The sequence below is a fragment of the Pelodiscus sinensis genome, chromosome 5 (assembly GCF_052426305.1).
Source record: "Pelodiscus sinensis isolate ZL-2025 chromosome 5, ASM5242630v1, whole genome shotgun sequence".
Classification (NCBI taxonomy): Eukaryota; Metazoa; Chordata; order Testudines; family Trionychidae; genus Pelodiscus; species Pelodiscus sinensis.
Genome location: NC_143056.1, coordinates 115,408,578 through 115,422,601, shown reverse-complemented (window position 1 = coordinate 115,422,601; position 14,024 = coordinate 115,408,578). Strand labels below are relative to the sequence as shown.

The window sequence follows — 14,024 nt, the reverse complement described above, 5'->3', positions numbered from 1 at the left end:
CCCAACACTATTAGGAGTCTGAAAACTGGACAACCTACAGACACCTCCCACAGACTTTCAAGTGATATCACCAATGCTGCCTCCGCAAGATCTTGAAGATTAAACTGGAAGACACTAACGCTAAAATTAGTGTTCTGGAAATGGGGAAGACCATGCTAGGATCGAGGCAATGACCATCTGTCAGCAACTTTGCTGGACTGGTCACGTTGTTCGGATGCCAGACCATCACCTTTCAAAACAGGTCCTGTTTTCTCATCTGAAAGAAGGATACCGTAACATGGAGGACAACGGAAGCATGCTAAAGGATAACTTGAAGTGTAACCTTGACACTGACATGTGGGAGTTGCTCACCCAGGATTGCTCAAAACAGAGAGAAGTCCTATGCAATGGCCCCCTGCATTTTGAATTTGCCCACCAACAAGCTGAGGAGGATAAGAGACACAAGAGGAAAGGGACTGTTTGCTAGTCATGGTCAATAGTTTCCTGCTGTACCTGAAAACATCTGTCCTCACTGTAATACAACTAGTGGTTCAAGGATTGGCCTTATCAGCCAACTGAGGGTCCTTAACTCCCATGGAACGTGATCATAATTGGCAAAGAGTGATCAGCCATCATTATGAATACACTGGGCAGAATTCAATTTTCTTTGTATAATTAAAAGTGTTTATTCTAAAGCTTCTCTCAAACTTCATCAATTTAGATTTTCAGTTACAAGATTACAGGGATCACCACCACATGTGAAAAATTTGTTTACTATGAATTCCACATACACCGACAAAAATCCAATCTTTTCAAGCCCAATTATGAAAGACTTCCAAAGACTATACAACAACATGTGCGGATGCTTCCGAAGGGATTAACCAGGTTGTTTACAAATGCAGACAGGTATACCAAATGCACAAAACACACACCACACTATGACCATTTTGATCAGTGCTTCATCTATGAAGTTTACATGATGAAATGCTTCACAACTCATATTTAAAGAGAAGTTTGAAGGCTGTCATCAGATTCTAATCTCTGATGGTTGGACTCTTGTTTACAATCTAGTTACGTACAGTTTAAATGATATTAAAGAGTCTACTTTTTTATATCTTCCAACTTTAGCAGCCTGTGGCATTAGGCTTCCTTTCTGAATTAATCATGTTGGCTTCCATGGTGAAAAGAACGTGAGAGAATTATGCACACACTGTACTAAGCAAAATACGTGCCATTTTCTTCGGACTCGTGGCTCATCAGTTTGTGAGAACCAAGATTTGAGAGGAACTTGAAGGAACCATCTATTTACTCCAGACAGAGTACAATTTCCAGAAGGAATTTCTCTATGCTGAACACAGTTCAAGCCACCCTGAATGACATATACAGGCAGTCCCCGAGTTACTCGGATCCGACTTATGTCGGATCCGCACTTACGAACGGAGCTTTTCTCGCACCGGATCTCGCGGGCGGTGGGACCACCCAGATGCGCAGTGGTCCCTCCACCGTGTCCTCCGGGGTGAGAAAAGCTGCTCCGGGTGTCCCTGGTCTACTGGGGACCCCACCCAGCAGACCAGGGACACCCCGAGCAGACCAGGGACACCCCGAGCAAAGCCACGGAGGCAGCGGGGTCCCGCGCCTCTGCGGCTTTGCTCCGGGTGTCCCTGGTCTGCTGGGGACCCCCCGCAGCGGACCAGGGACACCCCGAGCAAAGCCTTGGAGGCGCAGGACCCCGCCGCCTCCGCGGCTTTGCTCCGGGTCTCCCTGATCTGCTGGGGGGGGGGGGGCGCAGCTAGTGCGCCCCCCCCCCCCAGCAAACCAGGCTTTTGTTGTGGACGCCTGGGGTAGAGCAGCTGGGGTGCTGCCAGGTTGGTCCTGGGGGGACCTACCCGGCAGTGCCCCAGCTGTTCTGTCCCAGGCTCCAGATTCAGCCGCTGTTGAAACTGATCAGTGGCTGATTCCAGGAAGCTGGGGGCAGAGAAACTCTGCCTCGGGCTTCCTGTAGTCAGCCCCTGGTCAGTTTCAGCAGCAGCGGCTGAATCTGGAGCCAGTTCCGAGTTACGTACAATTTCAACTTAAGAACAAACCTATAGTCCCTATCTTGTACGTAACCCAGGGACTGCCTGTATAACATTATGAAATGGCCAAATCTGAAGGCCAAGCTAAATTCTCTTTGAATCATACTTTAAAGTGAGCCACTTTACTCTGGCAATACTCTATCATAGGGAAATCTCCTAGAGATAAAGCTTGCTAGCTCTAAACCAGTTGGTTCTTCTCCAGAGGCATGTTTGGGATATATGTGGTGGTGTATCTGGAGTGTTCCAGCAATCCTGGGGTCAGCAAAATTGTCTCTAAAGCACCATTACAGCCAGCATACATTTAGCATCACTGTGGCTTCTCTAAATTGCAATAGAAGCCAATGTTGTCTCCAGATACTCCTATGATCAAAGCAGAAAAGCAATGGCAAATCTGCACCTCTTTCCAGATTATGGAGCTCTAGCACACCAAAGAATCTAGCCTACTCTAGTTATGCGCCGCGCCCCCCCTCCCCAAATCCAGATACACCTCAGTCAACCTGTGATTTGTCTTGTTTCCAGAAACTGGACCTTTATACATAAGGAAAATATGCGTGGCATTTCTATATATATCCTACACAATATGATATGTGCTGATGAAAAGCTCCCTGTAAGAGCAAGGTATTACTCCAGACGTTCAAGGTATGCAAATAGGTATTCTAAAAAAATCAAATGGAGACCACAAAAGAATGGATACAGCTTATTACATAAAATTTCTTCAAAGATATGGCAGTCACACATATTTCCTCTCTATGGCAGGTAAAGCATAATTACAGAAAATCCCTGGAGGACTTAACTAGAAAAATGGGGAAAAAAAACAATACAAAATTTGAAATTGACAATTTTGCTTAGCTTGGATCAGATTAACACCTGGAAACAGCGATAGGCATTATAGCAAACCCCACGGACTTTGATTCTTACCTGCTTCCTTTTAACTACCCAATCTTCAGGTGCTCACGGATTCCCAGTTCTGCCTTTCCCTTTGATATTTCCATACCCTCTGCTCCTTATTTCCCATCCTTCCTCCTTTTTTTCCCCCTCCCCCGCCCTTCTCCCTATTTATTTTGAGTCTGCACATCCTAAACTCAAGACTCCGGTCATCTGAAGAAGTGGGCTGTGCCCACTAAAGCTCATACCACCATCTATAAAGTACTACCAGACCATTTGTTAGTTTTTAAGTTTATCCTAAGATAACTATATTGCATAGTTATATCCTGTTCACCCTGAAGGATTAAGTGAAGTCTTCATGTGTTACATCTGGAATGGAAACATGGAGCCACCTTGTGGTAAAAAGTTAAATAACCTTAAACTAGCAATATTAATAACATGGGTCAGTCATAGTATATTAACAAAAGGAGGAGGAGTCCTGTCTATACTGTTTTTCTTCTCATAGCTCCCTTTAGAGTTAATGCATTAGCTATAGTAACTCATTTTGCAGAGTTATATTCAAAGTAAATTCTGAGTTCAGTTATTAGCAGTTAACTGCTTTTCCATTCTGATAAGTTATTCAAGGTTCCAGATATTTACACCCTCAAACGTAGAACGTAGTCTGTTTCAGTAGTCAAACTCTCTCAGTAAGGGTCCTACTGCTTAGGATCAATTTAGAAACTCATTTCTAGATGTCTATATATTAAATCAGTCACATTTAATATAAAGTATTATATATACATATATATAAATATATATATAAAAATAAAATAAAATAAAATAAAAATATAAAAGCAGAATTACAGTATTCAGTATGGATAACAATTATAGCCAAGGTGAAAAAACTACTCATATAAAAAAACTGTTTTGGTAACTGAACAGCAAGAAAATGAGATTTTTGCATAAACAAGCTTACCTTTTATAGGGCTGAAGAAGTTAAAAAAAGAATCATTGGGTACTTGTTTGGTAATTGTTCGAACTGTGCCTCGACCCTTGTGTTTCTGCTTCTTCTTGATTGTTTTAACTGTAACATTCTTTCCTTTCTTCCACTCAATTGTGCACCTAAAAACACAACACAAGAAAGTATTTAGGGCAAAAAGACTTTTGGGGGGAAAAGGGGAAAAAAAGGCATTTAGTGCAATAAAAATTGAGGCAGGTTATTTCTAGTTCTAGATAACTGAGACAGGCTTAACATTTTGTAAAGCAATTTTGAACATAGTGTACTTGCAGTTACAAGGACTAACATTTAGTGTACAAGTCAACATTTTTTTCAATTCAGGGGCCAAATTACCTGTTCATACTCTTTTGCACAATTTTGTCAACAAAAAGAAGCTATAAAAACGTTTTGCATCTGGCCAGGGAAGTATTTCCTTTTTGTAAAGGAATCCCTGGGTGGGATAGCCAGGGTGCCACTATGCTTCTAGCACATCCTCTTTGAAAGACAGACCAATATCTGCTCATGCCAGGGATCAGAAGAACCCTACTGGCCTCAGTCAGGGAACTGTGAAGGAGACCGTCATCTTTACAATCCCCTGTACAGCACAGCTTGTACTAAATGACCAAGGAATTGAACTCCACATGTACTAAATGACAGACGGCTTACTGTTTAGGTCCTTGCTGTCAGAATGGCATCTGACTTGGTTCTCAATGCACCTCAAGTGAGAGACTATATATCTGGAGGATGAACTTCAGTAACGACTACTGATACCACCAAATAAGATGCAATGCAAGAAGTCTGGTCTGAACTGAAATAAACTCTTAATTAAAGGAGGCTGCTTGGCACATCCAGCCAACAGTTCAGTAGCCAAAACACATCTCGTTCCACAGATGGTGTCTCAGAACAATTTGGTAATTAGCTATTACATGAAGAGGGTCAGAGAACAATTGCTTTCTTACTCTACTGTTTTCAGTAGTTAAGGAATGTCCATTAATGTAGTAGGTGTCTAAATCCGCAGTTTGGGTGCTTAAGTCTCCAATTTCAGCATCCTCATTCCATTTTTGGCTCCACTGTGATCCACAACTCATTAAACTCCATAAGCCTGTATATTTTTTCCACAGTAAAAGTTCCCTACTGCATGTATTCCTGCCTCTGACCATGCAGTGCTAGCTTTCTTTAGATGACCAGACACCCTTCTCACTTCTAAACCCCAGAATGATTCACAGAGGAAGACCAGTATTCAGATGCTTATGCCATGTGTAGGGCCTGATCCAACAGGCATGCTCAGATGTTGCCTACCAGATTGGGCTCCATTCAAAATCCATCTGCAGGATGAGGAGATGGGGATGGTTACATCTTACAACTTTCTGTCCAACAGGTAGAGCATTCACCTGAGATGTGGGAGAACTAGTTCAATCGCTTACTTTCTACCAGAGTAGAAGAAAGGATTTGAATAGAGAGGCCCCCAACCTCTCACAAGAGTGCTCTGCACTGAACTGTGGAAACAAGTAGTCCTGTAGCACCTTAGAGATTAATAAAAATATACATAGGATCATGAGCTTTCATGGGTAAAACCCATTTCATAGATGAGTTGGACTATGGGATAATCCAATGAGACATTTGTGTTGAAGCTATTTCACTCTGAATAATAAAAGATTTGTTGAAGCAGGGACCTCAGACACAGGATCATCCAACTCCCATGTAGATTCCCCTCCCCCCAACCACAGGCAGAGTCACCAGGGAACATTGTGTCAATTGTTTCTGAATACAGTATTTGTTTGAAATATTCTGGATACTTGAGGCACGGTAGCAACTGTGCTGAAATCCAGGCACCCTGCCAACATACCTCTGCCAAAACTAGCACCTCTTCTGTCTTGCTGGGTGATGGCATACAATGTTGTGAACATGTACACCAAAGACATGTATACCAAAGACCTACAGATATCTTGGCTAGGGACATGTGTCAGAAACACTGCCAAGAATGCCTGAACTCCAGTCAATGGGCTGTCACTATTGGCAGTGGCTGGGCCTGTGCAAGCTTGTAGCAGATACATATGCAGGAGGAGGGATCCAATTTGAGATCCTCTGAAGAGACACTGGAAAGCCCTTGATCCTGTCTGCGGACACGATAAAGAGCTGGGTTGACCTGCAGAAGTGCTTGGTGTGCTCCAGGTAGAATGCCAGGGCATACTGAACATCCAAAGTGTGCAGCCATCTCTCCTTGTTGGAACTCTGGGAAGATATCCTGGTTGACATGAAAGAGGGACACTACTTTAGGCAAGAAGGCTGGATAGGGCCGCAGCTGGACCTGGTCATTACAGAATATCATATATGGATGCTATGTGAGGACTTTAGTCTCAGATACTTGCTTCACTGAGGTAATGGCTACAAGTAATACAATCTTCCACAACAGATGAAAGAGATAACTAGAAGCCATAGGATCAAAGGGTGGGCCTCTGAGCCTAAAGAGAATGAGGTTGAAGTCCCATTGGGGAACTAAGTATCAGAGGGGTAGCCGTGTAAGTCTGAAACTGCAAAAACAACGCGAAGTCCTGTGGCACCTTATAGGCTAACAGATTTATTGGAGCATAAACTTTCGTGGGCAAAGACCAACTTCGTCAGATGGATGGACTTCATCAGGACATGGGGAACTAAGTCCTGGACCAATGAGAAGAACCTCTCAAGGCCTTTTTGGAATCTGACTGACATGTCATATGGGAACACTCATGTTCCCTAGATGCAATGGTGGAAGGGATATGACTGATAAATGCACATGGATTGAAAAAAGAGAAAGGCCTTGGTGCTTCTAGTGGACCAAATAACCCAGGATGCACTGCACAGATGACAGGGTTAGAGATATGCTACACTCCGACACCTAACAGGAAAACCTCTTCCACTTTGCCAGGTAAGTTGCTCCGGTGGAGGGCTTTCTTCGCTCCAAGAAAATGTGCTGTACCTGATTAGAGCAGGTCTGTACTTCTGAGTTAGGCCATGCAGCAGCCAAGCCACAAGGTGAGCTTCAGCTGCAGGAACCAACTGTGGTCCTATGAGAGTAGGTCCAGGTGTGTGGGTAATGGCTACAGAGCAGCGACAGCTAGGATCCATGAGCAAACCACATCAGTGCTTGAGAGACCATGCTAGGCAATCATGACAACTCCTGCCCTATCCCTTTTGGTATTTGACAGAACTCTTTTCAAAAGTTGGATTAGCATACATCTGAATCTCCTGCATAGGCCTTAGAGCAGAACTGAGAAAACTTCCCATTCTCTGCGGTGGTGAACTGGTCCTCTCAGGGAACTCCCCACTTTTGGAAGAGCGTATAGACAACCTCCGAGTAGAGCAACCATTTGTGGTGAAAGAGAAAGGTCCTGTTTAGGTGATCTGCCAATATGTTTCAGACACCAAGGAGATATGAAGCTTCCAGGTGGATTGTATGTTGGAGGTAGAAGTCCCACATAGGGATGTAAGCAAACAGTAGACTACCCGATAAACCTAGGATTATCAGGTAGTCGAGTCAACTACTTGAATTTTCCCCCACCCCCAATGCCTTGCTGCCTCTAGGGGAAGCAGGAGCTGATTCTGTGGGGTGCTGGCTTAAAAGCTCGTTCTCCCCCAACACAGTCTCTGCCATGATGCCAAACCCCACTTCCCCAAAGCAGCCTCTGCCGCCGGCAGGCCCAGGCCAACATGGATAGGGGCTGCTGGACCCGGCACAGGCTGGGACTGAGCAAGCCTAGCTCAGTCCCAGCTCACGCTGGGTCTGGGACCTACCCCCTGCTGCAGCTCTACACTTTAAACGTACTAGAAGCAGGGTTAGGTCCCGGACCTAGCATGAGCTGGGACTGAATCTTCCCTTATCAACTAATCACGTGGTCAATACAAATTATATCAACTACATCAATGACGGGGAACCTCAGGCCTGAGGGCTGGATGTGACGCCTCGCTTTACTGGATCTAGACCCTGAGGTTCAGTATTGGGGAGCCTGAGCTGGAGGGCTGGAGCACAAAATCTACTAGCCAGGGCCCCCCTAGGTTCTTGTGTGCGAGGGGATGTGGAGTGCCTTTCTCCTTAGTCAGTAGCTTCTCACTTGTGTGCAGCCTCAACTGATTTTTCTGTGGGTCAGTGGCCTCCAACCCCAAAAAAGTTTCCCCACCGCTGAACTATATGATTAGCCAATTACCCACCTCTTAACATCCTTAGTCCCACAGGCAGATAGCTTCCTGAGAGTTCCTGAGCATACTCCTCCTTGCCTGTTGATACAGCAGGCTCCCCACAAGCACCAGCTCCCAGGGAGCTGCCTGCCCCTCCGTGCTGCTGCTGCCTCTGATACAGCGGTTACACTTTTACAAAAAGACCCACATTTTAACATCCTTACTTTCCTATCCCTTCATACACAAGGAGTGCCACTCTGGATAGGACCACCATGAACAAGATATCAAAGATGCCATCAGAGAGCTACACCAACTCATCTGCCTGTTACCCTAGGCTCACTATCATTATTCAGCAGCTCCTGATGTGCACTGCTATCATCCTGTGGTTCTATCTGTGATGGTCCCACCACTGCAAAGGCAGAAGCTGGGATAGGCACGACATCCTCCAGTTGGTGGGCCTCTGCCACAGCTGGCGGAGGCTTGTGGGCACACTGTTCTAGCTTTCTGTCCAAATCCAAGGGCAAGTGAGAATCAGTGGCCAATCTTCTCTTTGATGTCCCAATAGAAAGCTTTGGTTGAAGGTCCCTCGTACCTTTGTCATCCTGGGCTTGAAGATCTTACAAACTTATTACTGATATGAGCTTCTCCCCAAACTTTTTAAACCAACTTTTGAGATGCTGATAATCAGCAGCAGCTTCCAACAGCAATCACAAAGATTAAACCCTGGGGAGCGGAGCCCCATCCTTCAAAGCTATCTATAGCACCCAAAAATAACTATTAAGGACACAAAATAACTATTTATAACACTAAGAAAAACCACTGGGTAAATGAGTACTTCGAGGCAAGAAGAGGTTCCAGAACCATCACTGGCTGTATGAAGGAAGTGGGGAGCCTGCACTGCCCTTCATACTGCAGCATATGAACATCACTCCAGAGGGGGAAAAACTTTCAGTCTGAAGATGTTAAATTTCAATTAACTCCTCGACTATTCAATAAGAACTAGTGCATTCTGCCTTTGAAATATCACATGGAGCCAGGAGTCAGAGGGGGAATCCCCGCTGGCCCCGGGCTCCATGCAGCGTTCCAACTTCGCAATGTACAAGAGCCCCTGCTGGGGACTAAAAAGGGAACTGAATTGCTTTTTAGGCTGGTTCCCTCCAGCACCCCTTCCTCTATCCCCAATTTGAGGGGATGCAACTGGTCGACTAGTGTGTTGATTATCTTATAAGCTTTGGCTTACAGGGTAGTCGACTAGTAACTTATAACCCTATTCCAGACCTGGTGTATAAAATGGAATGGACGTGACCAAGCACTTAAAGAAGAATGCTAATGTAATGTCACTTGTGATAGTAGGGTATAAGAGGCAGGTAAATTCCCACTAAGGACCAGACTGAGACCAGCCATTAATTCTGAACCAAAACAACTTTTAGCTACTACCTAAACTGAATTTAAGCCAGTGATTTAAAGCTGAAAGACCTGTATCCTCACTACTAATCCCTTGAACTGCAGAGGTACAGTTTTAAATGCGTATTATATTCCAACATGATACTTGAGTGAAACTATTACAATTCACCACCTATACCACCAACTTCATGCTTTCACGTCCAAGATGTTTTTCTGGTATAAACCTTTACCAAGATAAAGAAAATAGAGTTCTGGAGAATGCAGACGAGAAAGCTCTAAAAATATTTTTTTTAAAACCCACAAATTTTTCCTTACCCCTCACAATCAACTATTTCAGGGCCTTCAAATGAAAAAGGATCGGTCTTGTCTGGCTCTGACTTCATCTTGTAGGTTTTTGTCAGCACTGAATTAGTAAAGTAGTCATTGGACTCGAAGTGGAACTCTAATGAGAAAGACTAAAAGAAAGTTCAATTATTGTTTTAAATTATACCTGATTTAAAAAAAAAAAAAAAAAAATCAGTACAACTACCAAATTCTTCATAAATACAGGTAGAAAACAATTGAAAGGGCAGACATTAAACACATAGCTACTAACTGCAGTAATTTTTAAAATTATAATTAATAAATAGGCTTGGATAATAGTCAAACATCATCAGACAAGATATAATTTAAGATTCTAAATTACAAGAACACGTAGGAAAACCTCAAAAAAAGTTAAATTTAATAGAGTACACTCTACCAAGGTCTTGATTCAGTCTTCTCTGATCATTCTGCAAGAGCTGGTCACTATACAAACTCATTAAGATTTTTAGATCTTAATGGCTTAGATCTAAAAAACGGAACTGAATTGCTTCTGTAACATTAGTTTCTCTCTCATGGCACCTAAAGATGTTTTTAGTTGAAATCTTCACTTTAGCATTTCTTAAGATTCTTATAACTTGTGTCAAAATAAAATTAAAAGCTAGAAATAGTGATTTTTTAATCTATATCTGAAAAATGACACAAGGTGCATTAAGTTACTGAAAATAACAGTTTCCATTGAAAATATGCAAGCCCCTGTACAAAATAAATTTTCAACTTACATAGCTTTCTAGAGCAAAATGCACAAGGCTCCACACATACACACACACACACACACACACACACACACACGATTAAACAAGCACCAATTTAGAAATTAAAAACAAAACAGTTTTAGTTATGCATAAGCAAAAAGGCATCTGAACCTTAATAGCTGTAGTTTCTTCCCCATATTCAGGTAACTTGGAAGAGCTAATGTAGTTTATACTTTATATAAAATTACCTCTGCAATTCCTCCTCCTGCACAGATGCTCTGGGGAAGGGCTATAAGACTGGCAGTTTTGGAGACAGGGGAGAGTGCTTTTGAGAAAGCTGAGCTCCATGCTCTGGATCAAACCCACGAGTGGATAGTTTACTTTCCATGGAAACTTTTCTTCCTCAACTATGTCACATTCAGATCAAGTTATAAACTTTTTCAGACAGCAAGAGAAGCAAGCTAGTATAATTCTTGGAAGACTTAAAAAGCCCTCTTTTCTCTCCCCACTCTAGCTTGTCTGCTGCTAAAAAGATGCATGATCCTTTTTATACACCCACTGGCTGGTTGTTCATTTGCCACTGTTGTTAAATACAACGGCTGCCTTGGGGGATAAATGCAGAAGCCTTGAAGCCCGGGAACAGGCAGGATGGGAAGGGGGACTAGAAACTAGACATAACTCGGCTGAAAAAACTTAACAGCGAATAGTCCTACAGCACCTTAAAGGACTAAAAAAATGTAGATGGTATCATGAGCTTTTGTGGGCACACCCCACTTCTTCAAATTAATCATGGGGGGAATGGGGAGGGAAAGAAAGGGAAAAAAGGAGAAAAATATTGTCAATTAGAGTGTCCATGCTAAATGAGGCTAACAGAGTGGGCTGTAAGTATTCTAAGTACCCGATGCTTGGCTTTTCATGTCAATAGTACAGACAAAAATAACCAGTGGAGTTATTTTTGTATTTAATGTGGTTATACTTTGATCCTCTTTTTATGGAGTGGCAACTTACTGAGTTTGTAAAACTAAAGAGGTGAGAGGGAGACTTGTAAATAATTCAGTGTGTCTATACTCAGCATGAGCCCTGAAAATCAATCTATACTTTATCAGTCACTGATGAGGTTGACTAGAGCTGGGCCAAAAGAAAAAAAAATAGTAAACTGCCACCTTCCCACCAGGCATTTTGTGTGGCAAGAGAAGCAATGAAACAAATCTCCAAGTTAGGGGTGAATTCAGTTAATAGTTATGGCTGAGGGGAAAAAGAAAAAAAGGGGGGGGGAGGAAGGAGTGGAACCTAAATAAATACAACAGAAAACTGTTTATTTTGAAATATTTTTGTATTTTATTTAGAAGTTTTAAAAATATCACAATAACCCCCCCCCCCCCCCAAATCAAAAAGATTTGGCACCAAATGAGAGGTTTTGTTCTGCCCAAAAATAAAATTTTCCCTTTTGTTTTGGTCATAAAACAATTCAGCTATGGTTTAAACCTCCCCAAGCCCCCCAAAAGAGGGGGGAATCAAGTATCTATACAATCTCAATGAATACTCATGTTACATAGTTTAACTGAGGGCCATCATTTGGCCAGCAGACTCTTTACTATGGGTTAGTTTGTGAAAACACTTGTAGAGCTGTTGTGCAAATAGAGTACATCTAATATGGAATTAGATAACTTTTTCCTCCACCCACAAAATTTTTCAGAAAACTAAAGAATTAAGGTAAGCAGATGCATTAAAAGCAAATACACAAGTCAGAAAAATATTCGAGCAATATTATTTTTAATGGCATCATTATAACTCTCTTCAGGATAATAGCTCAGAACAATATTCAATGCTTTTTGACTTGATTATAATTAATTTTTGTTTAGAAAACCACTTGTAGAAGGGATAGTCTGCAAGTGAATCACTGTTGCTTCAGAGCTTAGTACCTACCTACAGGATCTGGATAGCTAAGGGTATGTCTACACTACAAAGTTAGTTCGAACTAACAGACGTTAGTTTGAACTAACTTTCATAGGCGCTACACTAGCGCTCCGTTAGTTCGAATTTAATTCGAACTAACGGAGCGCTTAGTTCGAACTAGGTAATCCTCATTCCACGAGGATTAAGCCTAGTTCGAACTTACTAGTTCGAATTAAGGGCTGTGTAGCCCCTTAATTCGAACTAGTGGGAGGCTAGCCCTCCCCAGGTTTCCCTGGTGGCCACTCTGGCCAACACCAGGGAAACTCTATGCCCCCCTCCCGGCCCCAGACCGCTTAAAGGGGCACGGGCTGGCTATGGTGCCCGTGCCAGGTGCAAGCCTGCCAGCACCCAGCCAGCAGACCCTGCACCTGGCACGGATCAAGCCACCCACCCGATGTCCCCCAACCCTTCCCCTCTTCCCGGGACCAGGCTGGCGGCTCCCGGGAGCTTGCCCGGGACAGCAAGAGGCAGACACCCGCCTGGGCTAGTGCGGACATCGTGGACCTCGTCCACGATCTCCGCACTAGGCACAGGAACGTGGCCGGCTAGGGCAGGAGAGCTGCCAGCCTGGCCACCCAAGAGCAGGAGTGCATGAAAATCAAGGTGGTCCACTGAGACCCCCGACCCTGAGCTTACAATGGCTGTCCTGGGTCAGACCAAAGGTCCAGTAGCCTGTCTGCCGACAGCGGCCAACCCTAGGCACCCTGGAGGGGATGGACCGAAGACAGTGACCAAGCCATTTGTCTCGTGCCATCCCTCTCCAGCCTTCCACAAACCTTGGGCAGGGACACCACTACTACCCCCTGGCTAATACCACTCCATGGACCCAACCTCCATGACTTGATCTCACTTCCCTTTAAACTCTGTTCTAGTTGTAGCCTTCACAGCCTCTTGCAGCAAGGAGTTCCACAGGTTGACTCTGTGCTTTGTGAAGAACAACTTTCTGTTACTAGTTTGAAGCCTGTTACCCATTCCTTTCCTTTGGTGTCCTCTAGTCCTTCTTTATGGGAACTAATGAAGAACTTTACTGTATGCACCCTTTCCACCCAACTCCTGCTTTTAGAGACCTCTATCCTGTCCCCCCTCCGTCTCCTCTTTTCTAAGCTGAAAAGTCCCAGTGTCTTTAGCCTCTCTTCATCTGGGACTGCTCCCAACCCCTGATCATTTTAGTTGCCCTCCCCTCTCTCACCCTCTCTCTTCCCCTCTCCCACCTCCTTTTCCCAGTCTCCCCCAGTTTTGTTCAATAAAGACAGATTCCATTTTTTAACACAATTGTCCTTTATTTTGTACATCAAGAAGAGGGGCTAGGGAAGGGTAAGTGGAAGGAGGTGAGGGAGGAATGGGGTACGCGCCCCTGATGAGGAGGACTGGGCTGGCTCTGCGGGCTTTTGGGGTGGAACCTCTCCTGCAGCCCCCCGATTGCCCCCTCTCCCCAGATGGCAGCCTGCGGCAAGTGCAGCCGGTCTGATGGCCGAGTGCTGGGATGTGCCCAGTGTGGGTACTCCGGGCACTCCAAGCCAGGACTGCTTTGCAAGCGGGGCA

General features: G+C 44.0%; 1 protein-coding gene across 3 annotated transcripts in view; it reads right to left on the bottom strand.

The window, feature by feature from the left end:
• The window catches only part of NAP1L4 (nucleosome assembly protein 1 like 4), a 71,571-nt gene that overhangs the window by 27,681 nt on the left and 29,866 nt on the right, over positions 1-14,024 (bottom strand). For all 3 annotated transcript variants that reach the window (XM_075928138.2, XM_075928139.2, XM_089778667.1), the window contains 2 exons: positions 9,787-9,926; positions 3,895-4,040 (listed from right to left, as the gene is read on the bottom strand). In XM_075928138.2, coding sequence (XP_075784253.2) covers positions 3,895-4,040; positions 9,787-9,926 — 286 coding nt within the window. The remainder of the gene's footprint in view (positions 1-3,894; positions 4,041-9,786; positions 9,927-14,024) is intronic.